General features: G+C 37.3%; 1 protein-coding gene across 1 annotated transcript in view; it reads right to left on the bottom strand.

Annotated features, from left to right (window-relative positions):
- The window catches only part of GPC6 (glypican 6), a 1044505-nt gene that overhangs the window by 514651 nt on the left and 505295 nt on the right, over positions 1 to 24559 (bottom strand). The window contains exon 3 of the mRNA XM_045810992.2: positions 2338 to 2729. Coding sequence (XP_045666948.1) covers positions 2338 to 2729 — 392 coding nt within the window. The remainder of the gene's footprint in view (positions 1 to 2337; positions 2730 to 24559) is intronic.

Consider the following 24559-nt stretch of genomic DNA (forward strand, 5'->3'; position numbering starts at 1 on the left):
AGTTTGGGTGCTGAAAATTATCAGCACACCAATAATCCTAGTAGATCCATTTCTGGTTTACTTAGCTACAGACCATCTGGTAATCATTAGGTGAGAAAGTTCATTGGTAAAAATGCTTAAATCCCTGAGTCATAAAGTATTTTAGGGAAAAAAATACTAAAAAATTGCTCAGCTTCTTTTGAACCACATATCTCTAACTGTATCTCTCTCTCTCTTTCTCTCTATTTATCTTTCTACTAGAAAGTGGTGCCCAGATGTCAGCATGGGATTTATGATTTGTGTAGATTAGGGCTCATGAAACTCAGGCAAGACAAGCCAATATCTGCACAGAACAGTCAACATGCTGTGGTTACATGACCACAAACAACATCACGAACCCACAACAGTCACTTAGCACATGAATGTGGACCACGCAAGGGTCAGGAGAAGTATGAGCTCAGTGTTCCGGCTCAACATGTCCGGAAAACAACAAAAAGTCATACTCATTGATGGTTGCTGCCTGACGCCAACCTCCACAGAGAAGACTAGTAGATTAGATTTTGACCTACAAAGACCTCAGACGGAGACGGTGAGGGACTGATAAAAGGGAGGTGCCATCTCTGGGCAGTTGTGAACACCGCCTCTGAGAATCAGCAGCAGCCTTCCCTGAGGCTTTTTAGATACTTCGCTAGAAAACACTCTCTTATCGCACCAGAACGTCCCCAGGCCAAAATATATGCATCTAAACGTTATTCACACTCCGCCAGAATCCAGGTAAACAATCAAAGATCCTGCATATATCAGTCCATCCTTTGAATTTCTTACCTAGTGTTGTTTTAAAAGCTGGTTGTATGTTTCATTCTTCAACAAAAGCAAAGACTTCAATTTGAAGCCTCTGTAACTAATCTTTTTTTTTTTAATAAAAAAAACTATCTGTTCAAGAATATATGGGATACATAGTTATTTCTTATACTTATCTATATTTTACAGACTTTCCCAGGTGACCATATTTCCTCTGGCTATTCCACCTGGCTAATTCCGTATTAATTCACTTTTGGGGCTCTAGTTCCTTTGGTATCTAGAACATTGTTGATTTTGTTTTTTTTTACATCAGAATCATATGCCCTTTATATTATTAAGTCCCATGTGATTATCCTTTTCAGAGCCTTCTTGAGAATGGTCTTTCCATATGTTCAGATAAACTCGGTAAAAACAGGTAATTTAAAAATGTATTGCTATGGAATTTATAAATAGTTCCATGGAGAAACATTTTTTAAGGGTATACACAGTCCTTATGCCAAGATGTAAATACTGAGGACATCAAAGTGGGGAAGAAAGAAACACAATAGAATGGTGCCATGAGTTATGAGAATTATGTGGCTCTTTGCCACAGCCCGGTAATAAGAAAGTAATTTTTGGCATTTATCTTTGTACAAATATGACCTTTTTAGGCAACATGATACCAGATTCCTGTTATGTATTGTTTTTACTTTACCTCTTATAGTAATCATCTTGCAGTTTATTTGTTGGGCTGACGTCATAATTGGGCAAGCCCTTCTTGTAAGAACGGTTGAATGTCAAGGAAGAATTTAAACAAAGGCAAATATCCTATACACAGGAAACAATGTTTAAAGAAAGCTGTGGAGAAAGACCCCTTGCATTAAAGGTTTAGAGACGTCCTCAAGGAAAGGTGTGATGTGTATTAGTGATTTATCTTGCTTATAAACCCAACGCAATACATGGCATTGAATTACAAAGCTAATGGATAACAAAAGAATTCTCCGCCAGAATCTATACTTTGTATTCCTATTCCTCCCTAATCCAATTCTACAGGTGTCAGCAAAGGGATCTTCCTCCACTACTAAGGAATTTGGCCACTTTTACAAGAGTGATAAAGAAGAAGAAATGCCAGGAGCTGGTGTTTTGAACAGCAGCTTGTCGCTACTTGCAGACCTCATGAAGACGATCGCCTTGTGACTTCCTAGTGGATTATAACCTCCGGATGGACTGTTTCATGACTATTTATCATTCTTAAAACTCTGATTGTAAGTGCCAAGTGGTCATGGTTACAAGACACCTGTTTCCGTACCACTCCTGATAAAAGCTTCTCTGCTATAGCGCTGATAAATATTGACATTATGTTCTCAACATGGAATGGATTGAATTCTTGTCTTCTCTCACACAAAGCAAGGGAAAAAACAACCAGAATTAAACCTTGACATTTATCTGATTTCTCTAAGAGCAAGGACTGCTGTAAGGGAGAACTTTCACCTTAATTTTTTTTTTTTTTTAAACGGTTGTTTTAAGAACAGAGCAAAAGAGGAAGACCAATTAGAAAGACAGCAGATTTTCAATTACCTTGGAAACTCGGTTTGCAACTTCTCTGCCCACAGTTAGCCCCTGGACAAAAGTCCGGGCAGCGATGAAGGCGCGGGTGACCTGAATCTTCAGTTTCCGGGGCACATCTCCAAACGGCTTCAGCTGGTCTGTGTATTTGCTCACACATTCCAGGTAGTCCTCGCTGAAGTGATACTGTGGGTTTATCAGCTGGAACATCCTTTCCAGGAGCCGAGCCCAGAAGTCATTGAGCATCTCCTCCAGATTTACATTGCCCCCAGTATAATATCTTTTCAACTCAGTGAAAAGGTCCTGGAACACTTCTGAATTTTGCATATACAACATTCCGTAGGTCCGTACAAACATATCATTCAGTGACTTTTCTGCATTCTCCAGGAGCTCTCGGAAAAATTCTGCAAAGAAAACAAGAAAACAGTCACAAATTGGTAAGATCTAGAATGCCCAATGCATCTACTTAATTTAGAAACAACAGTTTCTAAAGGTCCTTTTCATACAAACATATATCCTGTGATTAAGGTATCAATGAACCAGTGATGATATTTAACATAAGATTTGCCCTACATCTATGATCTTCTATGAGTCAAAGAAAACAGAAGACCACATGATTTCCACTTGAAAGAACATCCGTTAACATTAGGAGTATACCATTTACTACTCCTCCAAAGTAGCTGGGTTCTTTTCTCGTTTATTGTTAAATTTTAGGAAATCTTAATTTGATATAAACTCCAATCAAAATATGTTGCAAAGTATTGTTATTAACATAATAACAAATGCATACTGATAAAAACATTTGCTCTAGCCTATTTACAAATCTGTTCTAACACCAAATTCAATTAAATTGTTGTTATTTGGAATAGTTCATAAATGGGATATTTAAATTAGTGTAATATTTTGGACTCTTTGTAGTTGCTATATATAGCAATCAATTATCAGTGTTCAGAGATTCATAATGCAATTAAATTCACTTAATACCAAAGCTCTAATGAACATAATTTAGTTTGCCATAATGAATCAGAAAGTTATGAAGTACTTTGCATTATCATTATAAATATAAACTATCATTTTATAGAAATTGAATAAAATATAGGCAATTGGGCTTTCTGCCCAAGAAGTTCTCACTGAAGAAGAGTACACAAAGAAATGAACTCTGCTATCCTGCAGCAGAACTTGAGTGTTAGTGGGCTCACTTAGAGGATGCAAGAAACTAGAAATTAATGTCACTGGGTACTGTTAGCCTCTTTGGCCCTCATGAGGCTCCCTCGAGACATACTTCATGTACGGAAGGACACCTATCCATTTGCACAAATGAGCCTCGGGAGAGTAAGCGCAAGTCTTATCCCATTTGGAGAATGTGATTTGGGGTGGAGAAGAGGCTAAGAAGAGACAATGCCTCTGAGTTTATTAATCCAAGTTCCCAACACCAGAGGGATCCTGTTGTACCTCTCACAGTTCTCTTCGTTCTCTGATACCACGTCCCTTCTCAGCTAATGCAAGGATGAAGCAAGTACAGGACACCTCAAGGAATCCCAGTAGGAATACAAACAAAAACAAGCAAACAAACAAACTTTTTTTCTGGAACCCTGGGGGGGGGGGTGTTCTCTAGAGACACAGAAGGAAAGAAGCCATGAACCTCTCTACAGTTTCCTTGGAAGTTATACCTCATTTCTGCTTCATAGAAGACCCTGATTTAGCTACTTCGATTCTGAATAATATAACATTGAACCACTGTTCTGGTCATTAGATGGTACTCGTAATAATAATGATTATTTTATAGTTGTTTTCAAATGAAACCAAAGCATCAAACCTAAAAAGGACTCTATTCACGTGTTTACCTTTTTACTATGAAAGGATATACTTTCCTAAACATAGAAATTCTGTTGCTACAGTGGCAGCAAGAAGTGAGGGATTTCCTAAGTCATGGTTTATAAACCCTGTGTGGTCTTGTGTAAGCCACCAAATATTTCCTATCTTAAATTTTCCCAAATGTGGAATCAGGATAAACATTATTAAACCTCCCTAATCTTTAAGGATTCAGTAAGGAAAATCAACATTAATGCAAATAAGAGTAAATTTTTCAAAATTTTCAAAGGATCAATTAACCAAAATATTTCTGTATGCTCTATGTCTATGTTATACAGGATTTTATACACTCAAGAACATTTCAGAATTTTTCAGAAATACTAGTTACCTAGTCTGTCCTAAAATGGAAATGACATTACATGATCAGTATTAATACTAAAGTATAAAAATACCATATTAAAATCCTTCATTCTTGAAACCAAGAATGGAAATAGCTTGGCCTTGTTGATAGAGCAGCAGGGTGAAAGGTGTTATAGATTGTGAACGAAACTAAAAAAGAATGGAAAAATCACTGAATTGAAAAATACTAATATAATGAGACTGGAAAGTGGATTCTAATCATGAGCTCAGGACAGCCTATTCATTTATCTTCTTTTTGAGGTCAATTATTTTGTTGGACTCAGGAATTAAAGCTTAATTTATTGAATACAGAGTACTGCCTTCAGCAATGAATAGTTAGTAATCAATAGTGTGGTCTGGATTTTCAAAGAGCTTTAAAAAAAAGAAAAAAAATCTTCTCATTCTCATTGCTCTGCAAAGACTGGAGTTATAAATGCTTCTCTATGAGGATGAAATTTTTATTTTTTTGCTTTTGCTGAATGTAACATTCCTTAGGCTCTTCCCTTCCTGATACAGGGAACATGAAATATTGGACTTATGCCTGCTTTGAGGCTGAATGGTTAAAAACAGACTGCTCACTTACTGTGTCTTGTGGTTTGCCTTTATATGCCTAAATTAGTATTCATAATTGAATAATGAAACCAAGTTCTCATATTTCAATAAATAGGGCTCAAGAAACATTTCATTAGATTCTAAGCTTAAATTCTGTCTAAGGGTATGTCATTGTCTTTAAAGTTTGCTATTAGCTTCACTGGTCCTCAAAAGTCAAGTTATTATTCCTTGTTCAAAATCATTATATGGTTTAGTGATCTCATAGTCAAAGTTAATATTTGGTATTGAAAGATGCTAATGTATCAGCCGATTATGACAAATGTTGCTACCCTAAGGTCCATTGATCTTAGATCTTATGAAAGATGAGGATTCAAGGTACTGAGGCAAAACTAATGTCCTCCAAAAATAAGTACCCTCATTTCATTTTTAGCCCGCTCATAGACTTAGACTTCCACCTTTGGAAGGTTGACTCTTTGAACCAAGTATTTTCTGCTTGGATGAAAACTGTTTCTCAGCAAACCAAACAAGATGGCGATTCGGAAGACAGTGATCGGACCCACTTTGCTGATGAAGTATTACGCCCGCACAGCACAGAGAGCGAAATTGGAGAGCAATGTAGGGAAACACGCTCAGTCTAACCTTCGTCTAATCGGCGAGGGCAAACCTCACATTGGGTAAAGCCTTCAGTCAACAAAAATTTTCATCTGCAAGAAACAGTTTGGTAGAAAAAAAATGTTTTTGATTTTTTTTTCTCTTCCCCATTCACAAAATATACATCAAAGGCCATTGCTTAGGGCTCCGTTATGCTTCAGAGATGCACAAAAGCACATTTTCCAGCCAGCATTAGCCTCTGGAAGGATTTTATTCATCTAGAGGGGAGATCTGGATGCAGACAGCTGTTTGCTGCGGGGCAGATTGCTTCAAGTGGGGGAACAATCTTGTAGATAAGAACCACCACCGTTCCAAAGGCAAAAAAGAAAGTGTGCACGCTGCCTGATCGCTTGGAGAGGCCTCTTAAGGGGCAAAAATCAACTCCGAGGAGCTAAAAGTTGCCCTGAGGATAGATATCCGAGAAAGGCTTCAAATGAAGCCTCCAAATGAATGGATCAAAACGAAAGGTGCACACAGAGCCAAAGGGAGGTGCCAGCAAGAGGGGAAAGGCAGACAAGAGGCTCTCGAGGAATCTGTAGTCCACTGACATGGCAAAAGGTTTGCCCAACCAAACTGGAAATGTCTCAATACCACTGCAGGCAGACGGCACGTGGAGACTGGATTAAGCACCGTATGGCATTTACCTGGACATTGTAGCACCTTCCTACTCCCCTGCTTTCCAAAACACTTCTCATTGAAAGCATGTTTGAAACGAGTGCTTCAAGATGGTGGTGTAAATTCATGTGATCACAAAACCCAATGAGTGCGAGAAGCTTTGGTCTCCTGTCAGCGGAGATTGTATCTATCCTTGGTAACCAGCAGCACCTGTCCTGCCACGGGAAGTGCGGGTCCTAACTCTGCTCCTTTAAATCCACATATTCATGTGCAGTGCCGTGTATTTCTCTCCTAATCTCTTCTTTCCTAACGTTTCCTCCACAAAAGCACGTGAAATCAGTTCAGTCAGCCCCACGTCCAAGGTCTGGTTAAGGAAAGACCCAGAGGAACTGTCGTGGAGGGTAAAGTGGCTGGGAACGCTGATGTCCAGTAAGGGTTATGATTCACAGACACAACAAAGCTACGACCCCGTCCCCCCACCCCCACTCCGTGCCTTTTCAAGGACAAGTCAATAGGGGTGTCCTTCCTCGTTCTGCATACACCTGTCAGCGTTCAGGCACATCAATGGGATGATTTCTCCTTTCCAAAGTCTCCTTGCTTACATAATAACCAGCTAGGACCACCAGGAAAATGCTGAGTGAATGAGGAGCATTCATGGAAGAAGAAACATAGCGCCATTTACTCTCTTCTATGCTCGACTTTGAGGGTAAGAACACATGGTCCCTGAATGCTCTATCTCTTCCCACTCTCCGGAGGTGAGACCCTAACAGAAGAGGGAAGCACTGGGGTTGCTCAGGGACTTCTTGCCACATGAAATGTCAGTTGGCACACCGTAGCTTATGTGGCATGGACAGTTGGATGCGGTCCTCTATAGAAGGGGTCTCGACCTCAGCACTGTTGTTGACGTTGTGAGCTGGACAACCTTTGTTCTTGTGGGTCTGCCCTGTGCACCGTAGGATATGAAATAACATCCCTGGCCTCTATCTACTCGCTGCCAATAGCACATCCTTCCTCCAGTACTGACAACCAAACACGTCTCCAGACATTACCAAACATCCCTTGGGGAGACAAAATCACTCATAATCCACCCATGGAGAGTTACCCTCCTACTGATAAATTCCAGAGGTCTAAAAATAGGATATCAAAACATTCAGAGAAAAGACCAGAACATTTATAGAGACAGCCCTGCAATTTATTTTCGAGATAAATTTCAGGAGCTGTGCTCTCAGTGAAAGGAGCTGAAATACACATTATACTCGTGGGTAAGATTATTGGTGGCCAATATTACCAATTCCATGTATGGTGCCTGTTATGGGACAGGGCTTTAGAAAGTGGTGACTAGTGAGTGAATAAGTAGATGGAGGAATGTGAGCGTCCAATGAAATGCACCTTGACTCCATCTGATCTGGGCTCTTCTCAGATAATGGTAAGTTCATGGGCCCACCTTAGAGGGAGAGAGATGCTACAGCCCATTGTAGAGCCGGATGTAACTGATACGGCATCCTGACATCCTCCAAACTCTTGGACAGTAATACAGACATAAACATTCATATTCTTCCATGCTCCAAGTTCCGGTGCATCCATATCTAGAAGGCCTCATAGATCCTGTCCAAAAATACGTTTATTATCAGGACTGCCTTACCAGACCCTCACTTCCTCTCTGACACAACTCTACCTGTCATGAGGCATGCTTAGCTTGGCTTCATTACTGCCTCTCCTGCTGGGCCTTGCCTCATAGGCTGTGATCTCACCAGACTGACTGCATTCAAGTTCACTTGCATACTTCACCTAAGCAATGCCCTGCACGCTATGTTTGAATGAACTCCCAAACCGCTTTTGAATCTATAATAGATATCCTATTATATTGTCTTAGCAGTTTTTCCTAAACATCAATTGTGTTTTTCCATAAGAAACGGAAACCCTCAGTATACATTTTTAAAAAATTATAAGGTTGAAATTATGTCAAATTATTTTCAAAATAACAAATGATTCAAAAAGAGAGCCTATTATGAGATAATGTTGCTGTAAGCAAACATTCTTTTATTATTTATGACTTCTTTATCTCTTAATTCATACTTTCTCTTGTTGTGTATGTATATGTATGTTTCTACAAATTAAATTTATTATATTATAATAAGCATTATGAGTTACTCAGTCAATTCATCCCAGGAATTAATAGGCTATGTAAGTTCAAAGTGATTCTAATAATAGTAATCTACATCTTTCCTGTTTGAGGGATTATTTAACCAAGTTTCTGTCACTTAAGTAAGAGCTCCCCACCCCCAACACAAACTGTTTTAAAATGCAATCAATATGGTAACATAATATCTTCATTATTTCCACTTGCTTCTGTTACAGTTTTGGAGGAAAGTCAAGATACCAAACCTTAAATGAAGAGGACAAATGGGTTTGAAACAATCAATTTACCATCATGGTGATTGCAAACATAGCTAGAGATAGGGCCGAAAGAGTTGCCTGATGTGTAATGAGCATCACACACTAGGTAAGGTGTGGTATTATGGGCTTTACACACACTTGATGCAAATCGGATATTAGTATATCTAGTTTGCAGAGGAGGAAACTGAAATTCAGAAATAAACAGGTTGCCCCAGACCATTCAACTAGCCTGCAACCCAGAGCTTTAAACCATTAGGAGAAAGGATGAATTCTAAGAAAACACAGGACAGTGGGGTGGCTTTGTAGTTTTTTGTTAGTCAAACTTTCACATTGTGATTTGAATAATTAATGGGGAGTATAATAAACTCTGAGGACTCTGGGTAAAACGTCATGTAAACAAAAATTGCAAAATGTACTCTAAAGTCAAATCTAAATTATTTATTACAAATAATTTTCACGTGTTATTACTTTTCCCACTAATACTAATTAATTCACATAGATAACTGAGACTGGAGGGCATACTCACATCCCTTGGGTTGGTATTTCTTCCTCAAAGGGGGAGCTTCCCCTAGAAGAAAACCACTCACAGATCCTGAGATTATAGCTACCATGCACAGAACAGTGACACGCAAAAGGAGGCTAAAATTATTTGACTAAATATGTGTCTCATTTTTGATATATGCACACATATATTGTATATATTATTTTATCATACGTGTATATTATCAACAAGTATACATACCCAGGAACACATTCACCTAAACATTTTAAAAGTTTGAATAAAATCAAATAAAATGCCAATGTTAACAAAGAAAAATTAGCAACAGAGATTTTATGTGGTTCAAAATATCCCAAATATTTAATGTCCATGCTATTACAGAAAAATTTTGCCAATCCCTGGCATAAAGGGTCAGAATCATAAGTGAAATGTTTGGAGATAAATTAATTCAACAAAATGTATTATGCCTTTAATTTCTGTTCATAGGAAGACAATTTAATTATTAGTCTGTTATCTCTAAGTAGTAGAATAAAAGTTCCTTTTCTCCATTATTTTTTTATTTAAATTCAATTAGCCAACACATAGCACACCACTAGTTTCAGACGTAGTGTTCAACAATTCATCCATTATTTTTATCTTATATGTGAAAATTTGCTTTGACAACCCCGCAGCCCATTCATCTCTTTATATTTCTTTGCAAGGTAACTAAAATCCCAAAGTAAATTCTTAAATCACTTTAATGATTTAGAGGATTTAGGTGACTCTAGTGATTTTAAAGTAGACACCCCTAAATTTTTCTAACATTGTGGTTTAATGAGCCCCTGGACATTTTCGTGAGGAGAAAATCCTATAGTAAACCTGGCATATAAAATAGACAGCATAAAATGAAAAAGAAAAAAAAAATACACCAATATAATTATAAAGCAAGTTTTATAATTTTCTTTTTTCACTCTCTCTTTATGGTAATTAATAAAAACAGAAATTTAAACTAACTTTTAACATTTTATAAGGCTTTTATAACAAAATACAATGCTCACCATGAATCTAGAAGAATTATTTTCAAAAAATAATAAACATATCTGCTATCAAAAATATTACAATACATAATTCAAAAATGGCTCACAATGTTAATCCAAAGGTTATTTTTATTATATTACTCCCATTGTGTGTTAGAAACTCTTATAAATTAGATCTTAAATAAGTGGAAACACAAGGGGTCTGGGGAAATACTCCTAACCAATCAATCAAGAAAACCAAGGATAAAACAATGCCTTTTTAAATGCATTATTCAGGTCAGACATCACCACTTTATATTTTTCCAATGTATCTAATCTAATCAACTAGACTTTTCCATGAAGAAAATTTTAATGAAAAGTCATCGTGAGTGTTCGTTAAAAATAATCAATACCTTGCAAAGTCCTTCCATTTAATACCATTAAATTAAGTCACCTGAAGAGAATAAATTCCAGGAGACTTTTCAGATTCAGGGCTGTAATTCAGTTTCAAAAAAGGAAAGTTCCCTGGAAAGCAGCCCCTATGTAATTGGCTGATATCGGGAGATTTGAAGCAATAAGGCAGTTTACAGAAATTGTAGGCTTGAACGCACATTCCCCAAGGTTAAACTTTTTTTTTTCCCCCTATACTTAGTGATCCTTTACACATTAGATTGATAAATGTTTTATTTCTTGGTAGGTTATATCTCCAGAAGATATCCTTTAAAGGGAGAAAGACTGATTAGGCCATTTATGTTCACAAGGTGGTATAGACAAACTATTAATTCTGAGAATCATGAATTAAATTTGAAATCTGCGGATAGTTGCTGCCAAAAGCAAACAAGTGTTTGGAGCCTACAGACGGTGTTTCCATCTCACCCTAAGCGATGCATATGGAATTAAAAGCTGAGATGCTTCCCAAGTTCACCTTCATCATCGCACAGCCCCTTCGTCTTGGCCTACAGACAACGCCTTCAGGCCTTGCCCACAACCCATTTTTCTTTCAGAGGTGACATGACGCATGGCGTGTTTAACCCGGGAGGCACCAAAATTATAGATTTTATAATCATTTCCAACTTTCTGTTTGCCTTAACTGAAAAAAAGAAGCAAGTTTTGTTTGTGCTGTTTTTGCTTGTTTTGTTTTGTTCTTTAGGTTTCCAAATTTGGATCGTATATTTTGCAGTTCACAAACCCAGTTCTTTGTCCAGCTCCCCTTACTTCTTCACCCACATACTTGTTGTGCCAGAGATGGGAAAACATCTGCCAACACCAGACCACAAAGGGTGGACTCTGGGAAGTGGGGCCAAAGCTAATATGTAGATGGGAAGTCGGTGGTAAGGACCTGGTGCTATTGCAACAAGAGATTAGGCAGGTGCTTAAGGAGAGTAAGGAAGAACAGCCAAATGAAACTGATTTCGCTTTTTCAGAGAATTAGGTGGTTCCCACCCTTGGTTGCCCATTAAAATCACTTAAAAGAATCCTGATGGCCAGGTTGCTTTCCAGACTAATGAAATCACAATCTCTGGGAGTGGGATCCACGTATCAGTACATCTTCAAACTCCCCAAGTGATCTCAATGTGCAGCTCTTCTCTCTTCTCCCATACTTTTATTTTAGTCAATGCCTGGCAGTGGATAAAGGACAGGGAAGGGGGAATGATGATGGAAGGAGGGGCCATATTACACATCAGCCCTGATTCTCTTCTTCCCTTCCTTCACTTACGCTCCCTTTTCTCTTTTCTCAGTAGACCACCCATGTTCTAATCTCCAGAAAAAAGCACAGCATCAGTCAAAATGTGGAAAGTATGTGAGGTGCACCAGCCCTGGTCTGCGGGGATGAGTGTTCTAGACCCTTTGCCTTTTCCCTGTATCTCTTTTTCCTTTTCCAGCACCTAACACTTCCTCCCCAGGCACCCTCTTCTTTGATAACAGGACAATGAGATTTTCCCATGATGAGCAAGGAAGGGTGAAGCCTGGGAAGAGAAAGGAAGAGGGTCTGATAACACAGGAGCTAATTAAAGCCGAAGGGAAGGGAATGCCTATCAGAGTAACGAGGGTTTAAGTACGTACCTCAGATTTAATGCAGAAGGAAGACGTGAAGTGTACTGGGAAATGCTGAGTTGTGAAAGCACAATTAAATATAAAATTTGTAACGAAAGTATTGTAGCCAAATTTAATGTTGAATTGTTAAGTTACATCCTTTTGGGTTCGTGAAAAACCAACAATGCTGAAATGATATGAAAAGTCCTGGAATAACAAGTTTACTATGCTCAAGAGATGTCTAAATTAAAATGAAAGCAAAAGTCAATACGAAGTATGAGTTTTAAAAAAATAACTTGAATAATAATGCATTAATATGTTCTGCTCTATGCCACCTTTGCTTTTTGAGTTGTCTTTAACTACCCATATTTTGTGCAAGAAGAATCTTAACTATTGTGATATCTATTACAAGTATTTATTTATTTATTCATTTATTTTTAGAGAGAGAGCATGCGCATACATGGGGGGGGTGGTGGAGTGGGAGAGAGAGAATCTTAAGCAGGCTGCACTCCCAGTGTGCAGCCCAGACTGGGGCTTGATCCCATGACCCTGAGATTATGACCTGAGCCGAAATCAAGAGTCTGATGCTTAACTGACGGAGCCACCCAGAAGCCCCAGTTTATTACTTTTTTTAAGGAAAAGTGAAATGCAGGATGCCCAGTAGAAAAGAACACTAATAAAAGGAAATAGTTCAATTACGAAGATAAGGTTAAAGATTTATGTGCAAAAATATTCTTCTTATTATTTACATTAGCAGAAAAGGGAAACAATTTAAAAATCCTTAAGGAAGGATATATTCACACTGTAAAATATTATATTATATATAAAATTATGTTTTTAAAATATTTAACAGCTAACACTTACCAAGCACTAAGTATGAGTTAGCTACTATTCCAAGGAATTCTCATGTTAACTAATTTAATCTTATGATAATCTTATCATGATCCTATGAGATAGTGATTATTATCATCTGACTTCTGCATTTGGGGAAACAGAGGTCAAAAAAGTTAAGCAGCTTTCAAGGTACACAGCTAACAGGTGATGGAGCTGGGACTGCAAACCTAGTCAGTCTGGCTTCAGGAACAGTATCTGTAGATTCTATGAGGAGGGAAGTTTATACAAGTTAGAGGACCTTCTTTCACAGATATAATACAAAATTAGGCATAGGATCTTGAAAAGGTATATTTAGGTAAAGAGTCTTAAAACATAAACGTCACCAGATTTATAGTAAATCTACTTTCAGTATAAGACATGATGACAGAAAATCCTGAGATAGAAAATGATCCCAAAACAGGGGCGCCTGGCTGGCTCAGTCGGTTAAGCGTCTGCCTCGGCTCAAGTCATGATCCCAGGGTCCTGGGATGGAGCCCTGTATCTGGCTCCCTGCTCAGCGGGGAGTCTGCTTCTCCTTCTCCCTCTGCCTCCCCGCCACGCCCACAGGCTTGTGCTCTTTCTTTCCCACTCACTCTCTCAAATAAATAAAGTCTTAAAAAAAAGAAAAAAGACAATGATCTGAAAATATATATCCAGTACAATCCCAATTTCATTTTAAAAAAGTATATAAACATTGAGAAATAAGAACACACATATAAAAATCATTTATAATGGGTAAAATGTTATGACTTATTTGCATTTCATCTCTGTACACTGCTTACTTTTCTGAAGTTTCTACAATGACTATAAATTACTTTAGTAATTAAAAAAGAAAAAAAATAATAGGTATTATTTTAACATAAAAAGATCTTTAAAACAGAAAAATGCTGCTTGTTGATGGGGGGAAATACCTATTTAAAAATACAGACCAAAAAAGAATATAGAATTAAACTAGTTTATCTAATAAATCTACAAAGGGAAGTCCAAGAATTAAGACAAAAGAAAGAAAGAAAGAAAGAAAGAAAGAAAGAAAGAAAGAAAGAAAGAAAGAAAGCAAGCAGGCTGGAGAGAGCAGAAAACAAATAAGAAATTTACTCGAAAATCACAAAATTTATCAGCAAATTAGCAGGGATAGAATTTGAGTCTCTTGACTCTAGACCTAATGAATGCATGCTGATTAGTAAGAAGGACTTAATTAATTAAAAAAGAAAGAGAGAGAAAGAGAGGGAAGAAGTCTCTCAGACACAGCATGCTGGCTGTAACACAATGGTCCCAGTAAGGTTAGGTAATTATTCACTGATAATAAGAATATATTTTTGGTATTCAAATGAATACTTTTAAAAATACAGATAATTTCTATGTCTTTCTAGACAGAGAAAGAATTTCGCAAACTGATATAATCAGTAGCCAATAAAATTCCATTGTTTATTATCAGAGATGTCACTCAAAAAAAAAGGACACCAAATTGTCCTTTTAATGATTATGAATTTTAAGTCACTCTTTTCTCTACAGAGTTTTTGGTAGGGTTTGATAAATTATTAGCATAGGATGAAAAACTGTGTAATTATAAGAATGTTTTTATAAACATTTGACAACCAAAATAGTAAAGGAAGTTATGATACTTTCTAACTACCTCTGTCATTTACCAAATGCTTGAGCTTGTTGGATAACCCTTAGAGGTGCACTGCCTCCCCAGTCATGTGTTAGGAATCATTTTATTCCTTAAATTTGTCAAGAGGTAATGAACATCAGCCTCATTTGGCATCACAGATGTTTAATTCAAAGGTAATTCTACACTTTGATGAGAAAATAAATAATAGATACCCTGGTATAGGTATATAATAAGACGTCCCACAGTATTGTGTATGGTATAAATGCAAATGAATTAATTTAATGTTGATCGAAATTTACTTAACACTGATTAGCTTTACTTTGCCAGTCATTTACCAGGTTCTTCTTAAAGAAAAAGTATTGAATTCATTAATCTCATGCTATTTAATGGCTACTTTACTTTCATAACATCACTCAGTTGAAATGCAACAAACAACAATTGTTATTAAAGATATCATAAAGTATCAACTACTGAACGCTGGTTATCTTCTGGGACATTGTACAGTGGTGAATACGTGCATAAACCCTAGATAAGGAACAAGCTTGTTTTGATTCATTGGCATATTTTAAGGTTACAAGTAACTTTCATACTATTCATATTCCAACACCTTTATGATATAGGTCATACATAAAAGTACTCAAAAGAAGACAGATGAGTAATCTTTAAAAATTTTTATTCCTACCCAAGCTTATTATTTTACACTTCATTGGATATTTTATAACATGTGTTTGTTGTTATTAGCCATATGTTATACAGTGGTATGATATCATTCTTATTTTTATTCTGATGTATGTCATAAAATCTTCCCCAAAGCAATTAGCAATGGTTTCAGGACATCTATCTATATATTACAAATTGATAATTTCTGTTAAAGTGTAGTCTTAAAACAGCTCTGTTTTTTGCAGACTTAAAGGGCTCTGCAAAGCCTCTCCAACATAGCAGTCTTTTGTGTCTGGCTTGGTTTGGTTTTAAATACCCTGACCTAAGAATTTGTGGCTTATGTTGTAAATGTGACTCTCTCTATGCCCATTTTCCTCTTTCTTTTTGAACTGCTGATGGTAATGAATCTCCTTCCTCCAGGTCCAACTGCTGCATTTAGTTATCACCCAGAGCAGACGCCAACCAACACTCTAATCTTGCTCTGATGGATGGAATGCTAACCTTTCACAAGATTAGAGACACAAGGTGCTCTAGAGATAATAAAATTCAAATAGGTTTATTTCAAAGGGCAACCCAATCTCGCTTTTGTTCATGGGTCACTTGGCACATCATTTGCCAGTGTAGTTTTTGTGTCTTTTCAAGCTAGGTTCTGGTTCAGTGTGCCAAATATGTCAAATTTAGTGGGCCCCAGAAGCCAGTTCCAAGGTAGAAACAGAAAAAGTTGAGAATAACATTATTTTAGTATATGGGACAAAAACTCAATTGGCCAATAATTCTAATTTGCTTACATTATACCTAATATACTAAAAAGATAAAGACTGACCACGCTGACAATACCAATGACTTTGTATCAGTGCCAGTATTGGGACCCTGGAGCGAAAATTTCAAAAGATTATTCGGAGATTTCCATTTCAAATAAACGCCTAATGGAAATCAAAATCAAGAGTTAAACATATGGTGCTTTTTGAATATTATGTAGGTGTCTGTTAAACATTTTCTTAGAAATAAAAGTCAAGGAATATTAATCAAGGAAATAAATCAAGAATAAGAACTACATACAGATGAAGAAAAAGACCAGGACTAAAATCTCTTCCTCTAAGACTAATGAGTAATGCTTACAAAAGGCTTCAAGTATTTCTCTTGTCCACTGTCTTCTCATTATTTAAAATTACCTCGGCCACAGACAAACCCAAAGTTATCTCCTGATGAGAAAATGAGTAAGGAAACCCAAGAGCAGTTTCGTGTTAAGATGTTCCTAAAATGTATCACTCACCTATAAGGATAACATTAGCAAATTACCACGGAAAGTAAAATATTCAAGTTTAAAGAACATTGATAACTTTATACCACTGCACATGACGCTGATGATACATATGGGTGTCATTACTTTTACAATTAATTTTGATTATTAAATAATTATATATTTCACAATGTAGCATAAAAGTTTTATTCATTTAGAAAAGGTTTTATAAACTTTTATAAAGAAAGTTAAATTTTTCCATATATATTTAAATTATAACGAAATTCTTAAAAATCTAAATGTCGTTTCATTAAAAGAAAACTCTGTGAGTACTAGTATTTTAAATATCATAAAAAACCATTTTCCCTGAAATGTTATTCTTTTTTTTTAAAGATTTTTATAATGTATTTATTTGACAGAGAGAGAAAGCGAGCATGTGAACAAGCAGGGGGAGTGGGAGAGGGGCAAGCAGGGTCCCCACTGAGCAGGGAGCCTGACGCAGGACTTGATCCCAGGACCCTGGAATCATGACCTGAGCCAAAGGCAGACATTTAACTGACTGAGCCACTCAGGTGCCTCTGAAATATTTTTCAATTATAATTATGCTTACTGTGATTTACTAATTAAATAAGGCTTTTGAAATGAAACAATTAGAATCAGTTGTATATTTAAAATAAAATATTTAGCGAGGCTGTTTTGCTCTTTTACTTCAATAATGCTTCTGAAGAACATTTCAAACAAATTCTTGTTAAAAATAAATCTGAGACTACCTTCTCCAAAGAGGTTATGCAAAATTAGAGAATGTTAATTCGATTAGTTTAAAGATGTTGTTTCCTTTTAAAAATTCTTAGAATAATCAGTGCATATTTTTTCATTTATTTAGTAATATGAAGTTGATGAGGTTAACATTGTTATCTTGTACTGAGACAAAGAAACCACTAAGCTAGACTGGACATATAACATCCCATAACTGGAAAGACACACTGATGACAATTAGTGGGAATCATAATTCTCTTGGTTTTACTAGCGGTTGAGAACCTAGGCATATGTCAGTTACTCCTGGTGCCTCACCTGGAAAATGGCAACATCAACAGTATTTTCCTCATAGGACCTTATGAAGATCACACAATATGTACGAAGTAATTATGAGAGTGTCTGGCACATGGTAAAACTAGATAACTGTCAGCTACTTTTAGTACTTTCTTAAGAATGAAAACACTTGCTAATAATAACCATGATCGTTATTATCCATCTTGGCATATAAGAGATGAACATTATTTTTCTCATCACACCAGCTCCATGAGGTCTTATGAAGTATTTTTATTGAGAAGGCCAAAAAAATGTATTTGGCAACACAAATAGTTGAAATGCATTAGTTATTCTGTGATATCCTTGACCAAAAAGATAATTTAATGGAAAATTAAAGCTATTCCTGTAAAAAACTTGTGCCTCCCTTATTTTCTCTTCAGTTAATCAACTATCCTTTATGGTCTTTCAGTGACTAAAGCTTAAAAGTAACACTCCTTCACCGAATGTATAAAAAGACTTTACCTTCTCAGTAATCGAACGACATTGTTGATATATCATGGTGACAAAATTGGCTCAAATGAGCCCTATATCTTTCCCTTGCGACAGGAAGTTTGATCTGGGGCAGAAATGCAACATGAGAGGCGGAACAAGTAGTTGGTACTAATGCAAATAGCAGCTTTATCTTCACATTTTGTATATTTACAGGATTTCGTATTTTTTCCCTTGGATGGAGATGTATATATGTATATATATACACACACACACACACACACACACACACACTAAACCTTTAACTATTCCATCCCAATTAATTCAAATTACAATTCTAATTTGTTAAAACTCCTTTTGGATTCTCCATCTTCCATTCAGAGAGTTTGGCAAAGATGTTCCCACAAAGCTGACTTTGCTTCAAATCTCTGAACACGTTTTACATTCTTTCATGAAACCATTCCTTTAAGAAAAAAAAAATCAAACTACAATCAAATCTGTGGGAAACTTCTAAGTAACCACAAACTTGTTCTTATACTATTTACTCACCAATCCTAAGAACATTTTGCTAGCTAGTTCAGTATCTATCTGATAATTATTCTACCCAAGCCATTTTTTTTTTTTTTAAGCTTGTCAATGACCACTCCACGTGAAATAGGATTGATCACTGTGCAAAGGTCAAACTGGGCTGTGACTGGTGGGTCTTCCAGTCTATAGGATCAGTCACTTTGTCAAAGAGGGAAATTAGTTTTGTTTGGCATGGTTTGTTTTTGAGCAGTCCATGTCACCTGCCACTTTGTTACACTCTGGGTGCTTGCAAATTGATTGCAAAATAAATTGCTCCCGGCTCTTTCCAAGAATGGACCTTAACCTTACAAGTAATTAATTCCCAGATATTTACTTCATTGTCCTTCCCTACAATCATCTGCTGTGATTGTCCTTTCCCTGGCTCTCTGGACCTGTGCCAGTCAGCCATAAATCTGCAAATTCACTTAAATGAATACAAGGTAATTTGATGTTACATTTGATTTGGCATTAAATGCTACGCAGTTGTGGACTTCAAAGTCAAATACATAAATCTTCACAGCTCATGGAAAGAGGAGGCATTTCTTCTGAATTGGTTTGAATATGACCGTGCAGGCAATTTCAGATATACAAAGACAGAAACTGTGTTAAACAGGTTGTTTATAAAGCTTTCTTCTTATAAGTATATAGTGGTAAACTGTGCATATGTATGAAAATAAGATGAATAAAAACTTAAGGGAAACCTTGGCTATTGGTACATATCCTGCTGCGGTATTTTTCAGATTCAGGCATTAGCTAATGTTTTCCCCAAGAGCAAAATACTTCCACAGTACTTAATATAGCACATTTGACTTTAGACTTTGGGCATTAATTTTGAATTTCTTTGGTTTTAAGAGGTTGAATCAGATCCATGACATTCTTTAATGTCCGTCCTCTCTCTGTGTGTGTTAATTGTAGATCATGCCCTAAAAGGTAGCCCAATAACAATTTATCAGCTAGTTTTAGCCCTCCCATGAGGAAATGTCATCTCTTTTTATCTGAATATCAAAGCCAGCATGATGTGCATGGACCAATGGACATCCAAAAACAAAAACAAAAACTAAAGCAAAAACCCTAAAAACAAACAAACAAAAAACACCCAGAACAAAAAGTCAAAACAATGGCCACATTTGAACAAGAACAGAAACAAGCTGAAAGCCAGGACTGAAAACATTTCAAGTAAGTTACAAGTTATCACTGGCTTGAGCCTCTATTATCCTACGTGGGTCTGTGCAGAAATCCAGGGCAATTTACGACACAAGGGTGGGGGTGCTCCATTTAATTTAGGAAAGTGACAGAAAGGGGGCCAGATGAAAATAAAGTGAAACTAACTCAACAAAGCTTTCAGGAGTCTAGTCCAAAGCTGATTTTCTCTTTCTCTTTTTGTAAGACAAAAACAGACTGGCCCTGTGAGTGCTCAGAGTTTGCTTGTGTCTGATTAAAACACTCGTGGGCCAATAGTCAGAGGTGATAGCTTGGGGAAGGGGGGGCAGCTATCTTCCAAAACAGTTTCATGGAGGGGTGTCTGGGAAAAGCCAGGAATTCAGGGGCTGGGTAGTATTTATGCAGAGTCTGGCCCCAGGGCAGAGATCTGAGGTTATGCAAGGAAAGGGAATACAAGTAGAAGTTGAGCAGCTCTTTTCTTCCCAGAGACTGTGAGAGACCCACGTGAGCCTCTCCTCTAAGGTCGGAGGGGGATGCTATCCCTGCTCAAGTAATCAGAGTCTGGCCCTGGGACAGTAACAACCAAGGGACTGAAAATCTGTTTCTACCGAAAAAAAGACCTAATCTAATCAAGCCCACACAGAAGAAGGTAACAGCAGTGGTGGCTGTAAGCTGCCCCCCACACTAGGCTTAGGAACAGCAGAGAGCAGGGGGAAGTGATGACCTGGTAGGGGGCACATATGTGCCAATATTCTGGATTCATCCAAAAAGGCTAGAGAGACCTTGATGGGAGTCAGTAAAGCAGCTGTCAAAGGTATACTACTATAGGGGAAGGGTCTCTTGCTTGGGAATTAGTGATATCAATGCCGATGTATTTTTAATTGTACCCCAAAGTTCATGAGAGCCAAAAACATCCACATTTTACACCATGCTCCCTAAAATCATGAGGTTTCCAGTAAGAGCCTTTAATTATGCAAACTGAATTTAAAGGAAGCCTTAGTTAAAATGAAGAAAATTAACCCGCTAATTACATCTTATAAACTTCTTCCTGATTCCCCAAATTAAAAATGATTCTAGGAACCATCTTTCTTTTTTGTGTTCTTTCCTCTTTTTTTTCTTTCTTCCTTTTTTTCTCTCTCTTCCTCCCTTCTTCCCTTCCTTCCTCCCTCCCCCCGCCCCTTTCCATCTGTCTCCAGTACAAGGAATATAACCATTTAAGTCAGGGAAGAATCTAGTGTATTTAGTTGTGAGGAGTGGGAAGGGAGGAGGGGGAGTATTTGCAGGCTATTCAGAAGAGTGATAATTTGTCAGAGTTACAGATCTATAATAAACCAGTACAATTGATCCATCCTTTTAAAATGGATAAATTCCAGGGCGCCTGGGTGGCTTAGTCCGTTAAGTGTCTGCCTTTGGCTCAGGTCAGGATTCCAGGATCCTGGAATCGAGCCCCCAGTGGAGACCCACATAGGACTCCCAGCTCAGTGGGAAGTCTGCTTCTCCCTGTCCTTCTGCCCCCACTTCTCCTCATGTGCGCACTCTCTCTCAAACAAATACATAACCAAATAAATAAATAAATAAAATGGATACACTCCTACTTTCTCCTGCCTTTGCATATTCTCTATTCTCTTGTTCTCAAGTCTCTATCTTCCATCAAGAAGTCTCATTGCTGATACTTTCAGGATTTGGATGGGGCTCAACCACTCTTCACTAGCTCTGCAACTAACATGGTGATGGGGACCTCCCTCCCTTCCAGCCTTCCTTAGTGCTAATGTCTTCTAACTGATTCCTTGCTTCCATTTTTGGCCCCCGGTAGTGTTCCTATTTACTGATTATCTCCATACCTTCTTCCAAAACAGAAAGCTCAAAAGGGCAAAGACTTTCTTTGTTTGGTTTTGTTCACTGTGAAAGCTCAGGTCCCAAGAAGAGTGTCTGATACATAGTAGATGCTCAATAGTTATTTGTCAAATGAATCCATGCTCTCTCATAGTTTCTGGCACAAAACCTCCTCACCAGAGTTCTGTTTAATCATATGTACTTCATCATAAGTGCACCTGAGTTCTGAGCCCAGATCGTGCAAGGCACTTCTATTGATCGATAGGAATTAAGATTTTAATTATTAAATGAAAGACGTTGGTTCATGTTACAGCGAATTTCATTATCCAACAAGGTGTCTGGGGGAGAGATGTTTGGGATAGACGACCCTGGCTGAAATCGCATCAAAGAGAGGAGTTAGTGTCCGCACAGATTAAAGATGAGGTTGGCTCTTGCAATTTACGTAACCTTTTTTTCCTCTTCCTTTCTGTGGCTCTGTTAACACCCAGAGTCTCCTCTTCTTTTTCCCAACAACTGAACGAGATACAGAACAACACAAGAGTGATTTTTAGGAGAAACACATTCTGCATAACATTACAGAATAGGATGAAATTGTTCTAATTTTTAAAGTTTCTTCCTCACGACATAGATAGGGCTATAAAGTGTACATTACTACCTCACCGACCTAAATGAATCTTATCTTTGTTGGATAAATTATTAACATTCAAAGCTGAGGTTTGGTCCTAACAGTTTGGTCCTTGTATTATATAGACGTGAGGGGAATTGGAAAAGTGGAAGTTTGTCTTAATGGTGCATTTATTTACTGATTTATTTTTAATTTCTTTTAATTAAGAATTTTTTTTTTACTTTTTTATTTAAATTCAATTAGCCAACATACAGTACCTCATTAGTTTCAGATGTACTGTTCAACAATTCATCTGTTTTGTATAACACCCAGCACTCATCACATCACTTGCCGAAAAACTACCTTGCTGTTTGAGTGGCCCATCTGCTCGGCATTGCTAGACTTCTAATTAAAAAAAAAAAAAAAAAATTATATATATAATTCCTTAAGCTGTTACCTTTAGGAGAAGGGTCAATATTCCAAAAACGTCCTTTGGTTGAACACAGATTACTGATGAGCATACCACTAAATTACAAGAGAGATGCACTTGGGCTTCTGTGGCCTTAGGTAAGTCATGTGGTCATCCTTATATCTATTCACCCCAAGTGAGTCTACTATTACTTCAGTCTACCATATACAAGGGTCACATGATCACTACCGTGAGAGTATCCCCATCAAGCATTCTGCATTTCTTTTGAGGGGAAGTGGTCAAAAAGAATGCAAAAGTCATTGCCTTCTATCAGACCAGTGATTCACCAACTGTGGTCTCTGGACCAGGAAACTTGTTAAAATGCAAATTATTGCTTCATTCAAGTCCAGCTGAATCAGGAACACTAAGTGTGGGGCCCATGAGTGTGCATTTACTTAACAATCTTTGCAGGTGATTCTGATGCTCACTCCAGGTTGAGAATGACTGTACTAGAAAAACAATTTCATTTGGCCAACTACAAATATGGGTCCTTCCAATAACTACTATTTTTATCAAGTTCCCTGATAATTATTACTTGAGAATCTGTACTTAATTTCTGAATCTGTCCACAGACTTTTAAAACTTCTAACCCCCCAAAGAGATCGTACCTTAAATCCCACCTTTCTGTAATTCCAGACATTTTTATTCATTAGTAGAAAACACCTGTAACAGCAGGAGCTACTTACATTCTAATTGTTTCTTGTTCCTCTAAATTGCTTGTCATTATAAAAGAAATGACAGAAGTGAAATGGGAGAGGAGCAATGCGGCAAGAAGACTGGAGCCCACTTGCAATGTTTAATTGCTATACAATGCTAAGAACAGATTAAAAAGATAAATCAAAAGTTTGCCGAAAAAAGTGAGGCCCCCAGTCAGTTTTATGGTTTCATTTGAGCTGCAAAGATATTATTATACGCTCATTTACAAAACAATGAGCTCTTACTGTTTATGAAAGTTTAATCTCTTGGTTTATTGCCTTAATATATTTTCACATTGGTAAGGTTTACTTTTAAATGAAATTTCTGACTGTCTTATGTGGATGTTATTTTATACTGAGGATACAGACAGAATGAGTGTAACATCATAATTGTATTCATCTATGAAGCAATTAGAGTCAGGGTAATTGCTTCTAGTTCTCACATATCTGCATACAAAGTAATAGAATTAATATTTTATCATTTGGCAGTATCCCTTGTTAGCTAAGAATTCGAACACTGTATATCTTCTCTGTCTACAGGAATTTAAACAGACCCTATATTAATATTTGCCTAAATCAAAAACTGTGCCAAGTGGAAAAATTACACGGCGTACCCGGGTGTCACGGCTCAGCACAGGCAGCCAGTTGGAGCACAGTGGGACAGGAGCCCTCAAACACGCTCTCCAAACTGAGCAGTTTAATGACAACAGAGCAAAGGGTTGGGAAGCCCACCTCAGCTCCTGGTTATTTTCCAAGTGACCTCACAGTTGCCAAAGTGAGGATGAATTGCACGGCATTCTGGGAGACTCATTCTAATTAAAAATAGGCGGCCACTCTAATAGCAAGATTCCTATGAAAACACCTTGACAAGTCTCTACAGAGATACCACTGATAGAGCCAGAGAAGGAGGGAGCCTGATGACCTAAAGGAGCTGCCTGGTGAGTGATGGACACGATTCAAATCCTCAGCTAGCATCAACAGGAGTAAGAAGGGCTAAATGAAAACGTATAGGCTCATTTGTTTTCTAAGAAGCTTAGGCTGGAGGGAG

The sequence above is a fragment of the Ursus americanus genome, chromosome 10 (assembly GCF_024610735.1).
Source record: "Ursus americanus isolate L20-20 chromosome 10, mUrsAme1.1.p, whole genome shotgun sequence".
Lineage (NCBI taxonomy): Eukaryota > Metazoa > Chordata > Mammalia > Carnivora > Ursidae > Ursus > Ursus americanus.